General features: G+C 40.8%; 1 protein-coding gene across 1 annotated transcript in view; it reads left to right on the plus strand.

Annotated features, from left to right (window-relative positions):
• elp3 (elongator acetyltransferase complex subunit 3) overlaps window positions 1–22,122 on the plus strand; it is a 153,036-nt gene that overhangs the window by 31,874 nt on the left and 99,040 nt on the right. Inside the window, exon 8 of the mRNA XM_003227805.4 lies at window positions 12,734–12,895. Within this exon, the coding sequence (XP_003227853.1) occupies window positions 12,734–12,895 (162 nt within the window). The remainder of the gene's footprint in view (window positions 1–12,733; window positions 12,896–22,122) is intronic.

Consider the following 22,122-nt stretch of genomic DNA (forward strand, 5'->3'; position numbering starts at 1 on the left):
TACAATGGCCCTGCATTGTCCCTTTGTCTTCTGATGGATATGCAAAGCAAGGAGCGAGAAGGATGCAAAGGAAGAATACGTGTATATATATATCTTTCCGTGCACATACATCAGCCTTGTTGGGGGGAATCAAAACTTTTCTGAAATCATTTAGTGCATTAATATGCTAATTAGGGCTGATAAAAATAATTCCTCGTGTTTTTCTTAACTTAAAATAGTGTTTTCAAAAAATATGACTAAATATCTTTGGAGAATGAAACTTAGCACATCTAGCTTCAGTGAAGCCATCTTTTTCCCATGACAATAACTCCCAAATTTCCCTCCCGAAGAGTAGATTTGTCTTACTTCCTATTGTCTCACCTCCATTTGTAACTGAGTTGTTTGTAAGTAGGATGTTTGCAACTCGGGGACTGCCTGGAGTAAACTCTTCACGTCTAATGCATGCAAGGGGAGAACATTTATTTTGATAGTGTTTGTTTCAATGACAGGCTCACTAATGTCTGACTTATAAAGAAGTATATATATTACAATATAGAATTAATGCAGTTTGGCACCCCTTTAACTGCCACGGCCCAATGCTATGGAACCCTGGGAGTTGTAGTTTTACAAGGCCTAGAGCAGCGTTTCTCAATCGGGGTCGGGACCCCTGGGTGAGGTCACAAGGGGGTGTCAGAGGGGTCCCCAAAGACCATCATAAAACACATACAGTAGAGTCTCACTTATCCAACATAAACGGGCTGCCAGAATGTTGGATAAGCGAATATGTTGGATAATAAGGAGAGATTAAGGAGAAGCCTATTAAACACCAAATTAGGTTATGATTTTACAAATTAAGCACTAAAACATCATGTTATACAACAAATTTGACAGAAAAAGTAGTTCAATAGGCAGTAGTGCTACGTAGTAATTACTGTATTTACGAATTTAGCACCAAAATATAATGATGTATTGAAAACATTGACTACAAACATGTGTTGGATAATCCAGAACGTTGGATAAGCAAGTGTTGGATAAGTGAGACTATTTCTGATGGTCTTAGAAACCCCTTTGGCAGAGAAGGCTGAACATCTCTCTGCCTGTCCTTCTCTTCCTTTTTGGAAACAGAAGCCGAATCGTCCCACCAAAAGCCCTCCTTTTCCTGTGATTGTCAGGCCTCTCAGGCAAGGGGAGGGCTGTTTCTGAGACTCCTAAATGGAGAGGCGAGAGTAGGCATGCTCAGCGCATGACAGTATGGTGAGCATGCGCCGGCAAAGGAAAGCACATGAGTCTGGAGGGAGGGTCACAGAAGCAAGTCCCTTCAAGGCAGGGAGGAAAGCGCCTGCACGATGTGGGACTGAGAGTGGCCCAGCATCAGGAGGAGGAGCAGCAGCAGAAGGAGCTTAGGTACTTTGTAACACTATTTATTAGAAAACAGTCTTTCCTTTTGTTTTTGTTTTTTTAATTAATGCTCCCATTAAGGGTCAAGGTTTTCCCCTGACATTAAGTCCAGTCATGTCCGACTCTGGAGTTGGTGCTCATCTCCATTTCTAAGCCAAAGAGCCGGTGTTGTTTGTAGACACCTCCAAGGTCATGTGGCCGGCATGACTGCATGGAACGCTGTTACCTTCCCACCGGAGTGGTACCTATTGATCTACTCACATTGGCATGTTTTCGAACTTCTAGGCTGGCAGAAGCTGGAGCCAACAGCGGGTGCTCACTCAACTCCCTGGATTCAAACCTGGGACCTTTCAGTCTGCAAGTTCAGCAGTTCAGCGCTTTAACACACTGCACCATTGGGGGGCTCCTAATGCTCCCATTAGAAAATGCATAAGGATGTGGGTGAACTAAAACTCCCAAAATCGTGGATCAGTCCTCCCCAAATCCCACCATTATTCACAGTTGGCCATGTTGGGTCTGTGTGCCAAGTTTGGTTCAGATCCATTATCGTAGGGATCACAGGGTTCTCTGGATGAAGGGAGAAATACAATTACCATCATGCTGGGTCACCCCCCCCCCAAAAAAAAACAAAAAAAAAACTCCACCAATATTCAGAATTGGTTATGTTAAGTATTTGTGTCAAGTTTGGTCCAGATAGTAAGTAACCCCACCTCCATCTCCTCGCAGGGACTCGAGGTGGCTAACATGGGACCAAGCCCAGATAATCACAATAAAACAGAATAAAATACATACATAAAACACAGCAGCAACCAATAATATTAAAATAAAGTAAAACACAGTATACACAATAGCATTTATCAGTTGGGTACACATTGCTCTGTCGATGTAGGTGAACTATAACTCCCAAACTCTGAGGTCAATCCCCTTGAAACCCCATCAGTATTCAAAGTTTGGCATGTTGGGTATGTAAGTTTACTAGTTCAATCACCAATTTGGTACAGAGTACTCTCTGAATGTTGGTGAACTACAACTCCCAGAATTCAAAAACAGCCCCCCCACCCCACCCCAACTCCACCAGCATTCAATATTGGCCATGTAGGTAGTGTTCAAAGTTTGGTGCAGATCCATTATGGGATGAGCTCAGAGTGCTCTTTGATTGTACGTTAACTATAAATCCCAGCAACTAGAACTCCCAAATAACAAAATCAATCCCCCTCAACCCCACTAGTATTCATATTTTGGCATATCGGGTATTTGCCCACAATGCTCTCTGGATATAGGTGAACTACAGCTCCAAAACTCAAGGTCAATGCCCACCAAACCCTTCTGGTATTTTCTGTTGGTCATGGGAGTTCTGTATGCCAATTTTGGTTCAGTTCCATCGTTGGTGGAGTTCAGAATGGTCTTTGATTGTAGGTTAATTACAAGTCCCAGAAACTGTTAATGTGGGATTTTTGTATTGGTAGTGCTTAAATAAAATTTGTGTCTTTCTTGTATTGCATACTGATTGCATCATCCAAAGTGTAACATAGTCTGGAAAGAGTTAATTACTGAGAAGCTGTGATGACCTTGATGTGTGGCTGGAACCAGGGAGTGTCCAGACACAAGTGTGTGTGCATTGCTGATTGCATCAGTTCAGTTCTGAGTCGAGTCCTGTCTGCCTGGAGTGAGAGTCAAGTCCTGTGTTTGTCCATTGTCTACAAGTCTGTCTTGATTATTACTGCTTACAGTAAAACTTGTATATAGTTTTACCATCGTCTCTGATGTCTGTTCGTTCTGCGTTCCACTGATTCCATCCAACTGCTGCTGCGTTGCAAATTACTCTGACAACTATTACAACTATCAAATGACAAAATCAACTCCCCCCACCCCACCAGTATTCAGATTTTGACGTATCGGGTATTTGTGCCAAATTTCATCCAGGAAATGAAAATACATCCTGCATACCAGATATTTACATTAAGATTCATAACAGTACTTACGAAGTAGCAACGAAAATAATTTTATGGTTGGGGGTCACTATAACATGAGTAACTGCATTAAGGGGTTGCGGCATTAGGAAAGTTGAGAACCACTGGCCGAGAGCCTTCTCTCCCAAGTCTTGCTGGTGCTCTTTAATGGGAATCTTCTACTTTTGTTGTCAATCTTACGTTTTAAAGCCATTGTATAAACCAGCCTTTATAACCAAATTGCTGGTTTAATTGTTTTTAATCTCTTTTTAATTATAATGGTGGGTTTTATTTTAGCTGCAATTTCTTGCAATTTGCTTTGGGTCCCATGCTGGCAAGAAGGCGTTTGTTTGTGTCGTGGCTACATCAGCAAGAGCAGGATACCTTCTCCTCCACATTTTGCTTTGTGTTAAATTCCACATGTAGCCAAGCAGAATTTGAGAGACTTGGATTGCAACTCTCATCATCCCCTGGTCAGCATGGTCAGTGCTCATTATGGCTAAGCGATTTGGAGAACTAATGAACTCAGAGAGTACTTTGGGATCAGCTGTGAAAGCAGCATTTAATGGTTTGCAGTGTGTTGCTTGATTGCTGGCTGGACCTTGGAACCTTGTCTTGTGTACCTATTAGAATTTGGATTTCTCCTGGACTACAGCTTTTGACTTCTGGACCGAATCTCATCACTTGGCATTCTAGTCTTTGGCTTTGATTCTGCACTGGATGCTTGGCTTTTCTTTCCTCTTGTTCCTTGGGTTCCATTTCTGCCAAGGACTCATTGGCTTGGCCTTGGACTGTCATACTCTCCGGTCAGTTTCATGGTCAAGGCTCATGACAAGTATAACGTAACGGCGCTCCATGCAGTCATGCCGGCCACATGACCTTGGAGATATCTATGGACAACGCCGGCTCTTCGGCTTAGAAATGGAGATGAGCACCAACTCCCAGAGTTGGTTATGACTGGACTTAACGTCAGGGGAAACCTTTACCTTTACCTATTAAATGTAATATTACTAATAATATTACCATAAAATGATATAGTACAATATAGTAATTTAATGCTTATATTGTGCTATGCTAATAATATATTGTATGTTCATTTGATTTGTAAGCCGCTCTGAGTCCTCTTCGGGGTGAGAAGAGCGGGATATAAATGTAGTAAATAAATAAATAAATAAATAAATATTGTGAAGCAATGGCCAAAAAAGCTAATGCCATTATCTGCTGCATTGATAGCAAAAGAACGCCAAGACCGAGGAAAGTAATTTTGCCATTCAGTTCTGCTTTGGACAGACTTCACCGGGAATAGTACTGTGTTCCCGTTCTGGGAACCAAACTTCAAGTAGGATATTGACAGGCTTAAAAGTGTCCAAAGAAGAATAGTAAAAGGTCTGGAAACCTGTAAATGTTTAGTTTGGAGGAGAGATGAAATGAGAGCCACTGTTCTGCCCCACGCTATCTAACTACTTGGAAGGTGAACTGTTTGCGCAGGAAACAGGTGGAGGATGCTTTGACAAGCAGCCAACAAGGATTTAATAACTGAAAAAAACTTCAACCCCTTTCTCCTCGCAGGTCTAACTGGCACAGTCCTCGGAAGAGAGTTAAAGTTCTTGAGAGAGGGGCTCTGAATGACTTAACTTCTCTGCTGTTTCTTCTCTTGTTGGTGTCTGTCCATCTTTGGAGTAATGCTTGACTTGAACTAACTTTAACTTGAAATGCCTCTGATTTGGCTCCAACATAACTTCATCTGGATGTACTACTTTGTGGACCTTCCTGATCTTCTCCTCTCCTCATTTTACACTTGGTTGGTTCTTCAAAGAACAAGAAGTTTTGCCGGAGGCTCCACCCTTGGTAGGACTCATAAAGTGGCTGGGAAGGGGTGGCTTAAAGGGAAAGAAGCTATCTAGACCAATGGTTCTCAACTTATGGAATTTTATTTCTGCTTCCATTCTGACCATTGCATTGGATAGACCACATCGGCTCTAGATTATTAAATATGTTTTTTTTTGTGGGCAAGTACATGGCGACTATTGGATGATAGATATTCTGTATCAGAAACTTGAGCTGATGTGGTCTATCCAATGCAATTTTCTGAATCAGCACCCCAAATAACCACACCAAATCTAAAGTTGACCAAAAATTATTTGTAACCCTTTTGGTATTAATGTTGGAGAGTGGACCCTGGTCAAAGTGGGCCCTGGTCAAAGTGGGCCCTGGTCAAATAGGTCCCTGGTTAAGTGGGTTCTGGTCAAAAAAAGGCTGGGAACCACTGGTCTAGACTGCTGCCCCCACAAAACTGTACATGAAATTCTAATCTAACTAAAAAAAAACTAAAATAGGGCTGATCAGTGAGAGTCTTTATGGAGATATTATGGAGAGTGTTTGCAGAGATATTTATGGAGATATTGAAAGGTGGACAGCCACCTTTCAATATCTGGACAGATGTCTTATAGAAGATGAAGTGTGCTTGCTATCTAGAACATGAGCCAATGGATCCAAATCTCTTCTGTTGTCTTTTGGAATCCATGATTCCCACCAAATCAAATCTCCAGGAAAAGGGGTGCTGCCTAAAAGTGGGGAAGAACTTCTTTATGGTCAACATTGCTCAAGCAATGGAATGAGCTGCCCATTTTTGGTACACACGTCACCATTTCATAGAAGTCACACAGAGTCCCACAATTCTCTCTAAACCAATGATTCTCAACCTGGGGTCCTCGGATGTTTTTGGCCTACAACTCCCAGAAATCCCAGATAGTTTACCAGCTGTTAGGATTTCTGGGAGTTGAAGGGCAAAAACATCGGAGGACCCACAGGTTGAGAACCACTGCTCTAAACCATCAGTGAACCCATCAGCCTCAGGCTGTACTACAACAGAAGCCAAGATGACAGAACAAAGGCTGTCTTACTTTAGCCGTCCGATAAGAAAAGTTATTAGAAAAGGAAATATTGGAGTGTTGTGGTTTCCAGACTGTATGGCTGTGTTCTAGCATCATTTTCTCTTTTCAGCTGGCATCTTCAGAGGATCCTCTGAAGATGTTAACTACAGATGCCGGCAAAACATCCGGAGAAAATATTGCTCGAACATGACCATACAGCCCAAAAACCACACAATACTCTAGTGATTCCGGCTGTGAAAGCCTTCCATAATACAAAGAAAATAATGCAGGACCGATTACATACGGATAGTTTTTGAGTTTGCAAGACCTGAACAAGGAGGCATTGTAGGTTTCTCATTCATAGGGTTTCCGTAAGTTGAAATAGACTTGATGCCTGTTAAGAAGAACAAATGCCCAAACATGCCTTCGTAATGGATTCAAGTCCCTTTTGCAATTTTCGCCTGTAACCCACAGCAACACCGGGGTGCTTTAGCCAACGCACTTCTGAGGCTTCACTTATTCCATCATTCACATGCTGCACGGCACTGCTTTGAAAAATAGTCACTGCAATGCAGTGCTTGGGCAGCAAGTAAGTGGATCCTTGAATGTAAAAGGAGGAAATATGATTAATGCGTGAATAATAAACATTTCGTATCCCTTTTTTTGAAGCCTAATTGTGTGCTTCCGTCCAAAGTGCTTCTCCTACAACTTCAAAAGTAGGATGATTAGGCAAGATTCAAAGAATATTACCCTTCGCCTCCAGCTGCCTGCTTGCGTTTTGCGATGATGGATTGTACATTAGTCATCGGTGGGGAGCAAGCGGTCCATCACTCATTTTCAGAAAGCAGAAATTCATATGGAACTGCTCTCCACTTTGCGATGTTGGACTTGGGATTGAAAGCTTGAAGAGGAAACTTGCCTGGTTTTTGGGTTCAAGAATGGAACCATAATGAATTGAAGATAGTCCAAATGTCCAGCTTTCAACCTGAAGCAAACATACCATAGAGTTGACCATTTATCGCAAAATCCATCAGGAAGCAACATACAAAAACAATATAGTCAATCAGAGGAAGATACTGGAGAAATACAGATTGAATCTGCCTTATCCAGAAATCCAAAATACTCCAAAATCTTAAATTGCCTGCATGGGCTTCTGATGCTTCAGTGTCTTATCATTATTCTTCTTACTAGCTTAGGTACTCGGTGTTGCCCGGATTATTTGAAAAAGTTAGTTTTTTATTGTACAAAATGCATAAGGTTGTGGGTGAACTACAGCTGACATCATGCCAGGTTAACCCCAAGAAACTCCATCAGTACTTCAAGTTTGTTATGTTGGGCAAGTTTGTTCTAAATGCATCATGGGTGGGATTCAGTGTGCTGTTTGGCTGTAGGATAAACTACAACTCCCACTAGGGTGAGTCAGTCCTCGTAAACCCCTCCAGTAGGTTGAATTAGTCATGGGGGTTTTGTGTGCCAAGTTTGGTCCAGGTCCATCATTGGTGGATGTCACAGTTTCTCTGGTTGTGGGTGAACTACAACTCCCAGAAAGGAAGGTCAGTTTCCCCCAAGCCTCCCTAATAATCAAATTTCGGTATGTGTGCCAAGTTGAGTCCAAATGTATTGTTGTATGGGTTCACAGTGTTGTCTGGATGTAGGTGGACCCAAACAATTACCGTCCAGTCAGCCTCACATCAATACCAGGCAAAATTCTGGAAAAGATCATTAAGGAAGTGGTCTGCGAACACTTAGAAACAAATGCGGTCATTGCTAATAGTCAACACGGATTTACCAAAAACAAGTCATGCCAGACTAATCTGATCTCTTTTTTCGATAGAGTTACGAGTTGGGTCGATACAGGGAATGCTGTGGATGTAGCGTACCTGGATTTCAGTAAGGCCTTCGACAAAGTCCCCCACGACCTTCTGGCAAACAAACTAGTAAAATGTGGGCTAGACAAAACTACGGTTAGGTGGATCTGTAATTGGCTAAGCGAACGAACCCAAAGGGTGATTCTCACCAATGCGTCGTCTTCATCATGGAAAGAAGTGACAAGTGGAGTGCCGCAGGGCTCCGTCCTGGGCCCGGTTCTGTTCAACATCTTTATTAACGACTTAGACGAAGAGTTAGAAGGCACGATCATCAAGTTTGCAGACGACACAAAACTGGGAGGGATAGCTAACACTCCAGAAGACAGGAGCAGAATTCAAAACGATCTTGACAGACTAGAGAGATGGGCCAAAACTAACAAAATGAAGTTCAACAGGGACAAATGCAAGATACTTCACTTCGGCAGAAAAAATGGAAATCAAAGATACAGAATGGGGGACGCCTGGCTTGACAGCAGTGTGTGCGAAAAAGACCTTGGAGTCCTCGAGGACAACAAGTTAAACATGAGCCAACAATGTGATGCGGCTGCTAAAAAAGCCAATGGGATTCTGGCCTGCATCAATAGGGGAATAGCGTCTAGATCCAGGGAAGTTATGCTCCCCCTCTATTCTGCCTTGGTCAGACCACACCTGGAATACTGTGTCCAATTTTGGGCACCGCAGATGAAGGGAGATGTTGACAAGCTGGAAAGCGTCCAGAGGAGGGCGACTAAAATGATGAAGGGTCTGGAGAACAAGCCCTATGAGGAGCGGCTTAAAGAGCTGGGCATGTTTAGCCTGCAGAAGAGAAGGCTGAGAGGAGACATGATCACCATGTACAGATATGTGAGGGGAAGTCATAGGGAGGAGGGAGCAAGCTTGTTTTCTGCTGCCCTGCAGACTAGGACACGGAACAATGGCTTCAAACTACAGGAAAGGAGATTCCACTTGAACATCAGGAAGAACTTCCTCACTGTGAGAGCTGTTCGACAGTGGAACTCTCTCCCCCGGACTGTGGTGGAGGCTCCTTCCTTGGAGGCTTTTAAGCAGAGGCTGGATGGCCATCTGTCGGGGGTGCTTTGAATGCGATTTCCTGCTTCTTAGCAGGGGGTTGGACTAGATGGCCCATGTGGTCTCTTCCAACTCTACTATTCTATGATTCTATGATTCTAGGTGAACTATTTATTTATTTGCTCTATTTCTACCCCGCCTTTCTCTACCCCGAAGGGGACTCAAAGCGGCTTACATGGAGGCAATTAGTCAATGCATTAAAACATATAATACAGATGTTAAAATTAAATTACATTAAAAAATAGACAACTACAGCTCCCCCAAATCAAGGTGAATTTTCCCCAAAGACCTCCAGTATTTTTTGCTGGTCATGGGGGCTCTGTGTGCCAAGTTTGGTCCAATTCCATCTTTCGTGGAGTTCAGCATGCTCATTATTATCATCATTAGGAGCCTCCGGTGGCCTAGGGGATAAAAGCCTCGTGACTTGAAGGTTGGGTTGCTGACCTGAAGGCTGCCAGGTTCAAATCCCATCTGGGGAGAGCGCGGATGAGCTCCCTCTTTCAGCTCCAGCTCCATGCGGAGACATGAGAGAAGCCTCCCACAAGGATGGTAAAACATCAAAACATCTGGGCGTCCCCTGGGCAATGTCCTTGCAGACAGCCAATTCTCTCACTCCAGAAGCAACTTCGGTTGCTCCTGAAACACACACAAAAAAGCATGCTCATTGATTGCAGGTGAAGTATAAATCCCAGTACCTAGAACTCCAAAATGTCCAAGTCAAGTCCCTTCAAAACTCATCAGTATTCAAATTTGGGCACATCGGGTATGCATTCCAAGTTTGGTCCAGATCCATCATTGTTTGGGTTCATAGTGCGCTCTGGATGTCAGTGAACAACAACGCCTTTAAATCCCTCCAGTATGTTTGGTTGGTCATGGGGGTTTTGTGTGCCAAATTAGTTCTAGGTCCATCACTGGTGGTGTTCAGAGTGCTCTTAGCTTGCGGGTAAACTATACATCCCAGTCCCTACAACTTCTATAAATCATGGTAAATTCTCCCCAAACCTCTTTAGTATGTTTAGTTGCTGATCAATTGCTCTGTTTGCTGTGTGCCATAGAAAAGAATAGGAAAGGGTTATGGGAGAGGCAGTGGGCGGGGTCATGCAAATTCCACACTGGGATGTCTGTGGTGGAGGAAAATCAGGAAATCTGGAATGAAACTGAAAGCCTTTACTTGGGTGGTGGGCAGGGTGGTGTTTGTGGAGGACATTTGCAGGGCTCCTGGACATGTTCACGGCACTCGCTATAACCTGCAATGCCATTGGAGGGAGCTATAGCTGTTTGTGGAAATGGGAACTTGTCTGTGTAAGTGGACACCCTAGCCACATACATACGTATTTTCACTTTTATTATGTGTACAGATTATTCAGCAATTTATTACGGTCTATGACCAGAATATATGGAAAAGGGGTTCCCATAAAAGTCAGATAAAAGAACAAGTTAAAAACATGCTATAATAAAAACAAATTAAAAGCAGACTATTAGCAGGGTCAGCTAATAGTAAATAGATTATCAACTTTCTTTCTCTTAAAAATACTCAAAGCAGTAAACAGTGGTAAAAACAAAACAATTTAAAATCTACAGGATGTAAACATTACAATAGAATTAAACTTAGAACTATCTAAAACCAATAATTAAAATCATCAAAACGATTTAAAAGAAATGTACACAAACTTTTATGTGCAAAATTATTATAAAATTATTATCTCCAGGATATTTCATACGTATATGCCAATGTTCCAAAGTCCAAATCAAAAGCACTTCATATTGTGTTTAAGGTACATTATTATAATTGTTCTGCTTTTATCTTTTGGTTGAGACACGAAGCATACAAGAATGTTGTGTCTAAACTTGGGTCCCATGTCCAAGGTAACTCGTTATGTACAAATGTGCAAATACAGTAGAGTCTCACTTATCCAACATTCGCTTAGCCAACATTCTGGATTATCCAACGCAGTCTGCCTTTTAGTAGTCAATGTTTTTGTAGTCAATGTTTTCAATACATTGCGATGTTTTGGTGCTAAATTCGTAAATGCAGTAATTACTATGTAGCATTACTGCATATTGAACTACTTTTTCTGTCAAATTTGTTATTAAACATGATGTTTTGGTGCTTAATTTGTAAAATCATAACCTAATTTGATGTTTAATAGGCTATTCCTTAATTCCTCCTTATTATCTAACATGTTCTCTTATCCAATGTTCTGCTGGCCCGTTTATGTTGGATAAGTGAGACTCTACTGTAGGAGTATTCCAAAATCGGAAAAAAACTGAAATCCCAAACACTTCTGATCATCAAGCATTTAGGGTAAGGCTGATTGAACCTGCGTTAGCCTGTCATCAAGCCATAATGGAAATGCATTGTGAAAAAGCCATTTATGTTGAACCTTTTCTGTACATTTCAGGTTGCTATTGTTATTAGTAGAACGTACCAGTTAGTCAATGGCAGGGGGAAAATGTCCTGGCAGTGTTCAGTTGCATTTACTTGCGATTCCCGAGGGCAATAACATATTATTGTCAGGTTGTTTCTGATTTATGACAACCTGAAGATGAATGTATCACAGGCTTTTCTTGGCAATATTTGTTCAGAAGGGGTTTGTCATTGCTTTTCTGCAAGGTAAAAGGGTGTGATTTGCCCAGTGAGTTTCCAGACCTGAACCGGAATTCAAGACTTGGTTTCCAAGGTCCTATTATTATTATTATGTTTATTTATACTCCGCCTTTTCTTTCCACGAAGGAGACTCAACATGGTTTACATTAAAAGCATTTCAATACAATTGACGTAGCTTTATATAGTTATATATGGTAATAAAAACATTAAAATATAGACCAAGCTGGCTGGTCTATGGCGCAGCTGGCTAGTAACCAGCGGCAATAAATCACTACTGACCAAGAGGTCATGAGTTCGAAGCCTGGGTCGGGTTAAGCCCCCGACCATTAAATAGCCCGGCTTGCTGTTGACCTATGCAGCCCCGAAAGACAGTTGTATCTGTCAAGTAGGGAAATTTAGGTACGCTTTATGCGGGAGGCTAATTTAACTAATTTACAACATCATAAAAACTACCAGCAAAACACAAGGAAAGGAATGAGGAAGTCCAGCTACTAGTGGACAGTGAAGCAACAGCTCCCCCTGTGGCCAGAATCGTGAAGCTGGGAAAAAATGTTAAATGCCTCTGTGTCTGTCTATATATGTTGTTTGTCTGTTGGCATTGAATGTTTGCCATATATGTGTTAATTGTGATCCGCCCTGAGTCCCTTTTGGGGTTAATATAAATACTGTAAATAAATAAGCTGTGTTATTTTACTAGTAAACAGAGCATGTCTCTGAACACCTTGAGATGTGTCTCTTCTTGCTTTTTGGCCTAAATGTGCTCTGAACCCAACTGTTGTAACAAGATTCGTAGCGGATCTATTCTTTAATTCTTTTGCTGAGATCCAACCATGAATTGTCCCAATTAACCATCACTCAAGAATTGGAATCATAATAGAGAATAATAGAGTTGGAAGAGACTATATGGTCCATCTAGCCCAACCCCCTGTATACAGGAAAAGCACAATCAAATTCACCTGTGATTCTCTCTTTTTCCCCTTCTGTCTGCAGCTACTCCGAGCGAAGCCTTACAAAATGCATTGGGATTACAATAGAGACCAGGCCGGATTATTGCTTGAAGCGCCACCTGAGTGACATGCTGTCGTACGGATGCACACGGCTGGAGATTGGGGTGCAGAGCGTCTACGAGGATGTGGCCAGAGATACTAACAGGTGAGGTTTTGCAGAAGGGAGGTAACTGGCTTAGTAGCTTTAAAATGTTTACTAAATTCACAATGCAATTTCAGAATGAATGTCCTTAGTTTAGTCTGGACAGGTTAGAGCTAATCTATCCTCTTGGCAATGCAGGAATTTCAGAACCTGGCAATTTGATTTATTTATATTCTGCCCTTATCACCTCGAAGGGGACTCAGGGCGGATCACAAAACATATACACGGTAAAAATTCAATGCCATTAGACGTACAGGACAGACAACAGATAGAGGTATGTCAGCATTTTTCCAAATTTTGAAGCAGCTTTAAAATCATGGGTCATGAAGGAAGACCCTGAATTTTTCCAAAAGTGTTTTGATACCTGGGTTAAACAATGGCGCAAATGTGTACAAATTGATGGTGACTATGTGGAACGGTGGTTTTGAGTAGAGGATAGTTCAGGCTATGATCTGTAGCAGCTTCTGCTGTTACATGTTCATTCATAAAGTTTTTATGACACAGGAGGCAAAACCTTTTGACCCAACCTCGTACAGTTGTATGTCTCATGTTGATCTTTATTACTTGACTTCATTGGAGTTGTGACATAACCACTTATGGTGAACCTGTGAATTTCACTGGGTTTTCTTTGGCAAGGAATACTCAGAGATGGGTTTGCCAGTTCCTTCCTCTAAAATTCAGCCTATAGCACCTGGGATGCATTGGTGGTCTCCCATCCAAATACTTTGTGAACTCAACCAGCAAGTTCAGCTCCTCTCTCAGGTTTTCTCAATCAACTCAGTAAAACTGATATTGATAAAAGTTATACTTATACTACCATGTTTCCCCCAAAATAAGACAGTGTCTTATATTAATTTTTGCTCCCAAAGATGCACTAAGTCTTATTTTCAGGTGATGTCTTATTTTCCATGAAGAAGAATTCACATTTATTGTTGAACAAAAAAATGAACATTTATTATATACTGTACAGTAGTTGTCATCACAAACCAGCATAACCAGACAAACTGTGAATCTTATCAAGAATTTCTTGTTACTGAAGACTTGGATGTTTTGGCAGGCCCTTGGAGATACAGTCATTAATTAATCCGCCCCAGAAGGTTTTTAATAATCTATCCCGTTTTTATTACGATTTTACCATTTATGTGTTTTAAATGCAATTTTTTTATCCTGTATTTTTGTTTTAATTGATATATTGTATTACTGTTTTATCTTTTTATAGTGTGATTTGTATTATGTTGCCTATGTTTTGTTCTATCTTGTTTGGGCCTCTGCCCCATGTAAGCTGCCCCGAGTCCCCACAGGGAGATGGTGGCGGGGTATAAATAAAGTTTTTTATTATTATTATTATTATTATTATTATTTATCCATGTACAACTATCTATGGTACGTACATTTACCGATCCTGAATGCTCTGGTGTTCTGTTTGGCAGGCGCTGGGCATGCTTCCAAACAAAAACTTTGATAGGTCTTACTTTCAGGGGAGGCCTTATATTTAGCAATTCAGCAAAACCTCTACTAGGTCTTATTTTCTGGGGCTGTCTTATTTTCGGGGAAACAGGGTACTATCTCCTTGGTGCCAAGCTACAACCTTTCTGTTGTCAAAGGCTTTCATGGCCGGGATCACAGGGTTGTTGTATGTTTTCCGGGCTGTATGGCCATGTTCTAGAAGTATTCTCTCCTGACCTTTCGCCCACATAGATGTGGGCAAAACGTCAGGAGAGAATACTTCTAGAACATGGCCATACAGCCCGGAAAACATACAACAACCCTACAACCTTTCTGTTCTCCTTGGAGAGATATGCTCTTAGTTCTTGCGGTTTAGTTTCCCACCGCTCTTCCTGTTGTCCGCCTCGGCTTTTATAATCTGCGTTACATTTTGTAGTGGCGTGCTAGGCATGTGTCTGTCAGACTTCTTATCTGCGCCGGCTTCTAATCCTTTGCAGACTTCATTGTGTCTTTATCTGCAACGGTGCCTAAGGAGGCTTTGTCTGCCAGATACTTAAGGAATCTAATAAATAATCGGAAATAATAAAGCAGCATCGAACGCCGGAAAGGCGTTAGTCATAATGAGCAATGCTAATGCCAGCTTCCCCGGCGGCATCGTCTTCCAAATCCATGGGCCAAAACCCTCGGCGGGGCGATTACGGGCAGGATTAGTTCGGTGGGGCGTGAAGGATAGAATTTGTATTCGTCGGGAGCATCATCGTTCCGACGCGGACTCGGAGATGCGGCGCTGAGGAAAACGGAAGCGATTTGTCCGCCCATCCGAAGTTCCAGAAAAGAGATTGTGTGCCCGATGAAGTGGAAAACGCTTCTTTCTCTCCGATAATCGCCTGCTGACGGGGAGCAAAAAGGATCCTTTGCTGGATAAATCCATTGGGTGTCTGTCAGTGAACCATAGGGAACGTGTTGAATAAGAAGCAGGCAGCCGGTTGCCTGGGCTGAAAATTGGCCCGTGTTGTGCTTTGGTTGGTCAAGTGGCGATGCTGTTTGAGAGAACTGAGTGCAGAGAAAACAGAGGAGAGAGTTCGGACTGGTCAATTTATGGAAGTTTTTGAGATATTCCAAGCGGACTGAGAAGCTGTGGACAACCCTTATACCAGGGGTCCTCAAACTTTTAAAGCAGAGGGCCGGTCCACAATCCTTCAGACTGTTGAGGGGCCGAATTATCATTTGAAAAAAAAAAAAACCCAACAAATTCCTATGCACACTGCACATATCTTATTTGTAGTGCAAAACAACAACAATAACAATGAAAGACCAATGCAGTATTTAAAAATGAAAATAATTTTAACCAACATAAACCTATCAGGATTTCAATAGGAAGTGTGGGCCTGTTTCTGGCCAATGAGATAGTCAGGTTAATTAGGATTGTTGTTGTTGATGTGTGTCTTCAAGTCATTTCAGACTTTGGGTGAGCCTAAGTCCAAAGTTATTTATTTATTCATTTACTACATTTATTTACTACATTTATATCCCACCCTTCTCACCCCGAAGGGAACTCAGAGCAGCTGTATGTACATACAATATATTATATTATTACCATAGCACAATATTAGCATTATACTATATTGAACTATACCACTATATTGTAATATTATATGTAATATATAACATATAATTAATATTATTATATGATATTATTGTTAGTATTGTATTGTATAAAAGGATAATATTATTATCAATATTATATGTATATACAATTTATATTATTTAAACTGATATAAAATTATTATATAAATGAGGGTGGGGGCCAGGTAAATTACCTTGGAGGGCCGCATCCAGCCCCCGGGCCTTAGTTTGGGGACCCCTGCCTTATACAATCAGCTGCCCACATTCACTGGGGTTAGTGGCACAGTACCCCTATGGAAGTGGAAAGATTGCAAATAATGTTATTTTTAACCTGAGAAGACATCTCATAAGATCCTGCATAACAATACAACACAGTTCCGAGTTTTTTAAAATGCTTACAATTTTAGGTTGCTGTGAGTCTTCTGGGCCACAGGACCAACTTAAATACTCTCAGTGTTTGGAGATATTTATTTATTATTTATTTATTTACAGTATTTATATTCCGCCCTTCTTTCTCACCCCGAAGGGGACTCAGGGCGGATCACATTATACACACATAGGGCAAACATTCAATGCCCATAAACACATCAAACGGAGACCGAGACAGACAGACGCAAAGGCAATTTAACCTTCTCCTGAGGGGATGTTCGATTCTGGCCACAAGGGGGAGCAGCTGCTTCATCATCCACTCTGACGGCACTTCCTCATTCCAGGTCATAAATTAGTTAAACTTGCCTCCCCACTTTATAAGCGGTACCTTATTTCCTACTTGATAGATGCAACTATCTTTTGGGTTGCTAGGTTAGCAACAAGCAGGGGCTATTTTTTATTTTTAATTGACAGGTGCCCACCCCGTCACGGGCTGGCCTCGAACTCATGACCTCATGGTCAGAGTGATTTATTGCAGCTGCTCAACAGCCTGTGCCACAGCCCGGCCCCCAAGATATTTGACCTTGGATGTCGGGAGTTATAGTTCACCCACATCCAGCGAACACTGTGAACCCAGACGGTGATGGATCTGGGCGGAACTTGGCATACACACCCAGCATGACCAACTTTGAATACTGGAAGGGTTTGGGGAAAATTGACCCACGCTGTTGGGAGTTGTAGTTCAACCACATCTTTATGCTTTTTCTAATGGGATCATTCATGAAATCCAAAAACAAACAATGACTACTTCCAATATATAACTTTAAAAAAACCATACCTGAGTGTTGCCAGGTATCAAAGCTAATTAATATATAAGAAAGTACCCATGATTCCAAGACAGACCCCATCTTTAGTCTTATTTGTTTACCTGTGACTTTCTTTAATAAAAAGTTAATTTCTCCATATCTTTTATTTCTGAGACTTTTTCCAGCCATTGTTCTTTTGATGGGGTTTCTTTTTGTCTCCATATTTTGGCATAAATCATTCTAGCTGCTGTTGTGAGGTATGTGAATAAGATGTCCTGGTTCTTGTTTAAATTCATGTCTGAATTTGTCATGCCTAATAGGTAAAACTCTGGTTTCTTTTCATATTTTATTTTTAGGATCTTCTGGGATGTTTCATGAATCATATTCCAATATTTTGTTGCTTGTTTGCAGGACCACCACATGTGGTAAAAGCTGCCTTCATGCTTATGGCATTTCCAACATTTGTTATCCGAATTTTTATATATAATACCAATCTTTTTGGGGGTCATGAACCACCTATACATCATTTTCAGCCAGTTTTCTTTTAAGTCAGATGCATAGGTATAATTTAGTTTTATGTTCCAAATTTCTTCCCATTCCTTGAGTTTTATGTTTCTTCCAACGTTCGCAGACCATTTAATCATGCAATTCTTTATGAATTCCGTCTCCGTTGACCATTCTAAGAGTTTATTATATATTCTGGTTATCTCTTTTTTCTCTAATTTTATCAGTTTTTCCCAAAAGTCATTGGGAAAAGTCTTTTTCATTGAATCCATTCTTTTTATCTTTATTATATATTTCTTGTAATTGGTGGTATTGTAGCCATGTAAAACTCTTATACTTATTTGCTAATTCCTCTTGCGATCTCAGTTGTAGCACATCGTCTCTCTTAATTAGACCCAATCTTTAGAAATGCTTATATGGGGGGGGGGGGGAATATAATATCTTAGAATTGAAGACACATGATCTTTGTAGAATGTATACCCCTCTTTTCTCTCAAAGTGAGAACCAAGATGGCAAAGAACAGGAACAAGCAGATATCAACTTCATTATTACTGTTTGGATTTCCTGTTATTGATTATATCAATAGATTCTGTCAATCAACAGTTTTAAATCCCACTTGTTTTTATTCATGACAGCAATTCTGTAGGATCCTAGAGCAAAAGTCTCCATGTACCAGCAATATATAATATATATTCCTTATTGGAATATATTGGGAATATAATTTAATAACATTTTCTCAGTTTGTGTCAAAGCATGTGCCTTGTTTCATTTGGTTATTCTGTGTATTGTTATGAAGCAGTCTTTGCAATATCCTGCAGTAAACCAATAAAAAGTTATATAACATTAAAAAGTGGGTGGGTATTGGAACTAGGATGTGCGTATGGGCCAAAGGAGTTTTTCAATTACCCTAACCCTCTTCTGCCTAGTTGGAAGATATAATCAAAACCATACCGACAGATGGCCATCTGGCCTCTGCTTAAAAAACTCCGTAGAAGGAGACTCCACCCTAAGAATCAGCCCAGGTCAATAGATATAATGCAGTCTGATACCATAGATATAATGCTATGGAATCATGGGAGTAGTCGTTCAGTAGCAAAGAAGTTACAGTTTCCATGTTTAAGTTGTTGTATGATGTTTCTGACAATTAACTGTTTCTGTACATGTGTTGGAAACTGACCTGAGTCCTCTTAAGGAAATGGAGTGGTATATAAATAAAGTTGTTATTATTATTATTATTATTATTATTATTATTATTATTATTATTATTGTATAACACAGCAAACAAGACAGCTATGCTGGATTTCATATCACAAAATCACAAGTTGAACACTTCCCAAGTGTCTAGGACTGTGTGATTTATTATTATTATTATTATTATTATTATTATTATTATTATTATTATTATTATTTTATTATGACACAGCAAACAAGATAGATATAGAATCTGACCAGTGACATCTGACTGGTGGGACACAAAACATTGCACAAAAAGGCACCAAGCAACAATAAGACAGGAATGTGCCTTTCATTACAGTGTACCTCTCCAGAAATCTTTAGGTCATTCATCATGACTTTACTGCCAACTTCCACAAAAGGCCACCCTACTGGGATCTGCATGCATCATCCGAAAATACATCACACAGTCCTAGACACTTGGGAAGTGTTCGACTTGTGATTTTGTGAGACGAAATCCAGCTTCTCTGCCATGTCTACAAACCTTAAACCCATCCTCTCAGTGGATTCTGGGAGTTGGAAATCCAAAAAGTAACCATCTCCAAGCTTTGAGTAGACCATCAATAGATTCCCGAAGGAGGGAGTCCAGGACAGTGACAGTTGCCTCTCCTTTTTGAGCAGCCCCATGAATTTGGGGGTTTATGGGATTTTTTTATTTTTTTTTTACGATTCAGAACTCGTTTCTGTTTATGAGATTGCAGGATAACAGCGTCCGATGGTATTGCAAAAACCCTTGTATGGAAAATATAAACAGGATGGTTGTGAAAAGAAGAATGTTATCTATGGATCCACATTGCAAGGAAGAGAATGGGGGAGTGTCTCAGTTTATGTTGTGCGTGTGTATATGTCTATGCCTTCAATTCCCCTGTCAACCTGTGAATTTTATAGGGTTTTCTTAGGCAAGGAATACTCAGAGGTGATTTTCCTTCCTCTATAATTAAGCTTGTATTCGTTAATATCTCTCATCTAAACACTGACCAGGGTTGGCTCTGCTTAGCGTTCAAATTGTAGGAAAAGAGATTCCACCTAAACATTAGGAAGGACTTAGACAGAATCTGGTTCTTTTAGGGTATATCTGACCTTCTAGAGATGTAATTGTTAGTGTTTTTGTTGTTATGGAGTGAAATGTGTAATCTATTGTTGCTATGGAATTGTGTGCATTCGTTCTGGCAAGCATTCCAGCAGTCCAGAGGTTAATTGCAGCAGCCATTGATTGATTGCTGGAAGGCCAAATGGACAGAGACTTCCATGTGTGCTACCTGACAGGAAGATACATCACAGACTGGAATGCAAAGGGAGGTGCTTCTGTGCTCAGAGAGAACGGACTTTGAGAGAGGGAGAGACGGACATGCAACATGTGTCCGGATAGTTTTGGAGTTTAGCATTGCAAATATTGTAAATATAGCCTTCAGAGCCGCTGAGTTTCAGCAGATATAAATCAACGAAGGTGTCGTGTTTTGTCGGTGCTGCTTTTGCCGTTTGCAAAGTGGTCTGACAGGATGAGCAGAGGTGGGACCTGGCTCATCCATCAAATTGGGGTCGGCGATTCCCTGACAGTAATGCCTTATATTTACCCTCTTTGAAATAAGAGGCCAACCTATAGGGACCAAAGCTTTTAGTATTGAAAACCATTGTACCTCCCTTTTTACACAGAATTGTCTTATCACTGGTACTATTACTGAGTTGCTCAGAGTCTCTCATCTTGGTATCAGTCACTGGTTTTAGCCTGCCACTTTGGACTCTCGCTTGCTGAGGTGTTTCTGCGAGTATCTCTGTAGATCTTAGAAAGCTGTTGCTTGATTTAAGGCATTGGCTTGCTGGCCGATATCCGGACAGAGGATGGGCCGGAGATGTCACTGCCTTTGAAAAGCATATATCCATGAACCTAGCAGAATTTGTGCCATAATAAATGAAGTGCTGAGACTGGCGAAAAAGAAAGAAGAAAGACGAAGACCTGTGTATGGCTCACCAATGGGACCCTGAAGAAGGAGACAAAAGGCCTGATTCTTGCAGCCCAGGAGCAAGCCATCAGAACAAAGGCCATTAAGGCCAAGATTGAAAAATCAGCCGATGACCCAAAATGCAGACTGTGCAAGGAAGTTGATGGAACTTTTTTTTGCTTCCATACCTTAGCAAGAACGAGTCTTGCCGCAGTCCCTATGAGGAATAGTATTTTGTCATGGTTTTTATTAAGCTTTATGTTAGAAATACCCAGCAAGTATGTTTCTGGTAATAAGGGGAAATTTTTTTGTAATATTTTTTGTGTCACTTTATGGATCTTCTTCCAGTAATCTTTAATTCTTTAAAGCAAGTTTAAATCTTTAAAGCAGAAAAAAGTCCCCACTACTGAAGATTGGATCTTAAGATTATTTGACATCATTCAAATGGACAGTCTGACACAAAAACTTAGACATGAAAAGGGAAAAACAGACTGGTCAGGCTTTGGAGACTTTATTAGAAAAAGCGGCTACACCCTTAAAATAGACCTATCCGGTGTATGGGGGGGAAAAGGCATAATATTAGGACGGTTAGATCGGAAGAAAATTGAACATTGGCAACGAACAACAGTCCCCAAAGAAGATCTTGGGAAGTCAAGTTTTCTTTTTTTTCTTCTTTTTCTTCTTTATAATTTTTTTGTTTTTTTAATACACACACACACACACACACACACACTTATTTTCTTTTAACTCTTTTTCTGTTTTCTATGCCTAATTTTCCTTTCTTTTTCAATCTTTCCCTCTTCTTCACTTCACTTCACTTCACTATTTCTGCAACAATGTTTTCCTCGCTTTAATTGTACACTAAAGATAACACAATAAAAATTATATTTTAAAAAAAGGAAGTTGATGGAACTATCCTCAGCTGCTGTAAGAAAAGCACACAGACCAACTACAAACAGAGGCACAACTACGTGGCCCAAATTATTCATTGGAACTTATGTCACAAGTACCACCTCCCAGCAGTAAAGAACTGGTGAGCTCACAAACCTTCAAAGGCAGTGGAAAATGAGCGCACAAAAATACTGTGTCCAGACTGACAAAGTTTTGGAACACAACACACCCCAGACCTCACGGTTGTGGAAAAGAAAAATGATTGGATTATAGATGTCGCCATACCAGGTGACAGTCGAATTGATGAAAAACAACAGGAAAAACTGTTATCAGGACCTCAAGATCAAACGGCAAAGGCTCTGGCATAAACCAGTACAGGTGGTCCCAGTGGTGATTGGCATACTGGGTGCCGTGC

This window comes from Anolis carolinensis, chromosome 1, assembly GCF_035594765.1.
Source record: "Anolis carolinensis isolate JA03-04 chromosome 1, rAnoCar3.1.pri, whole genome shotgun sequence".
Classification (NCBI taxonomy): Eukaryota; Metazoa; Chordata; class Lepidosauria; order Squamata; family Dactyloidae; genus Anolis; species Anolis carolinensis.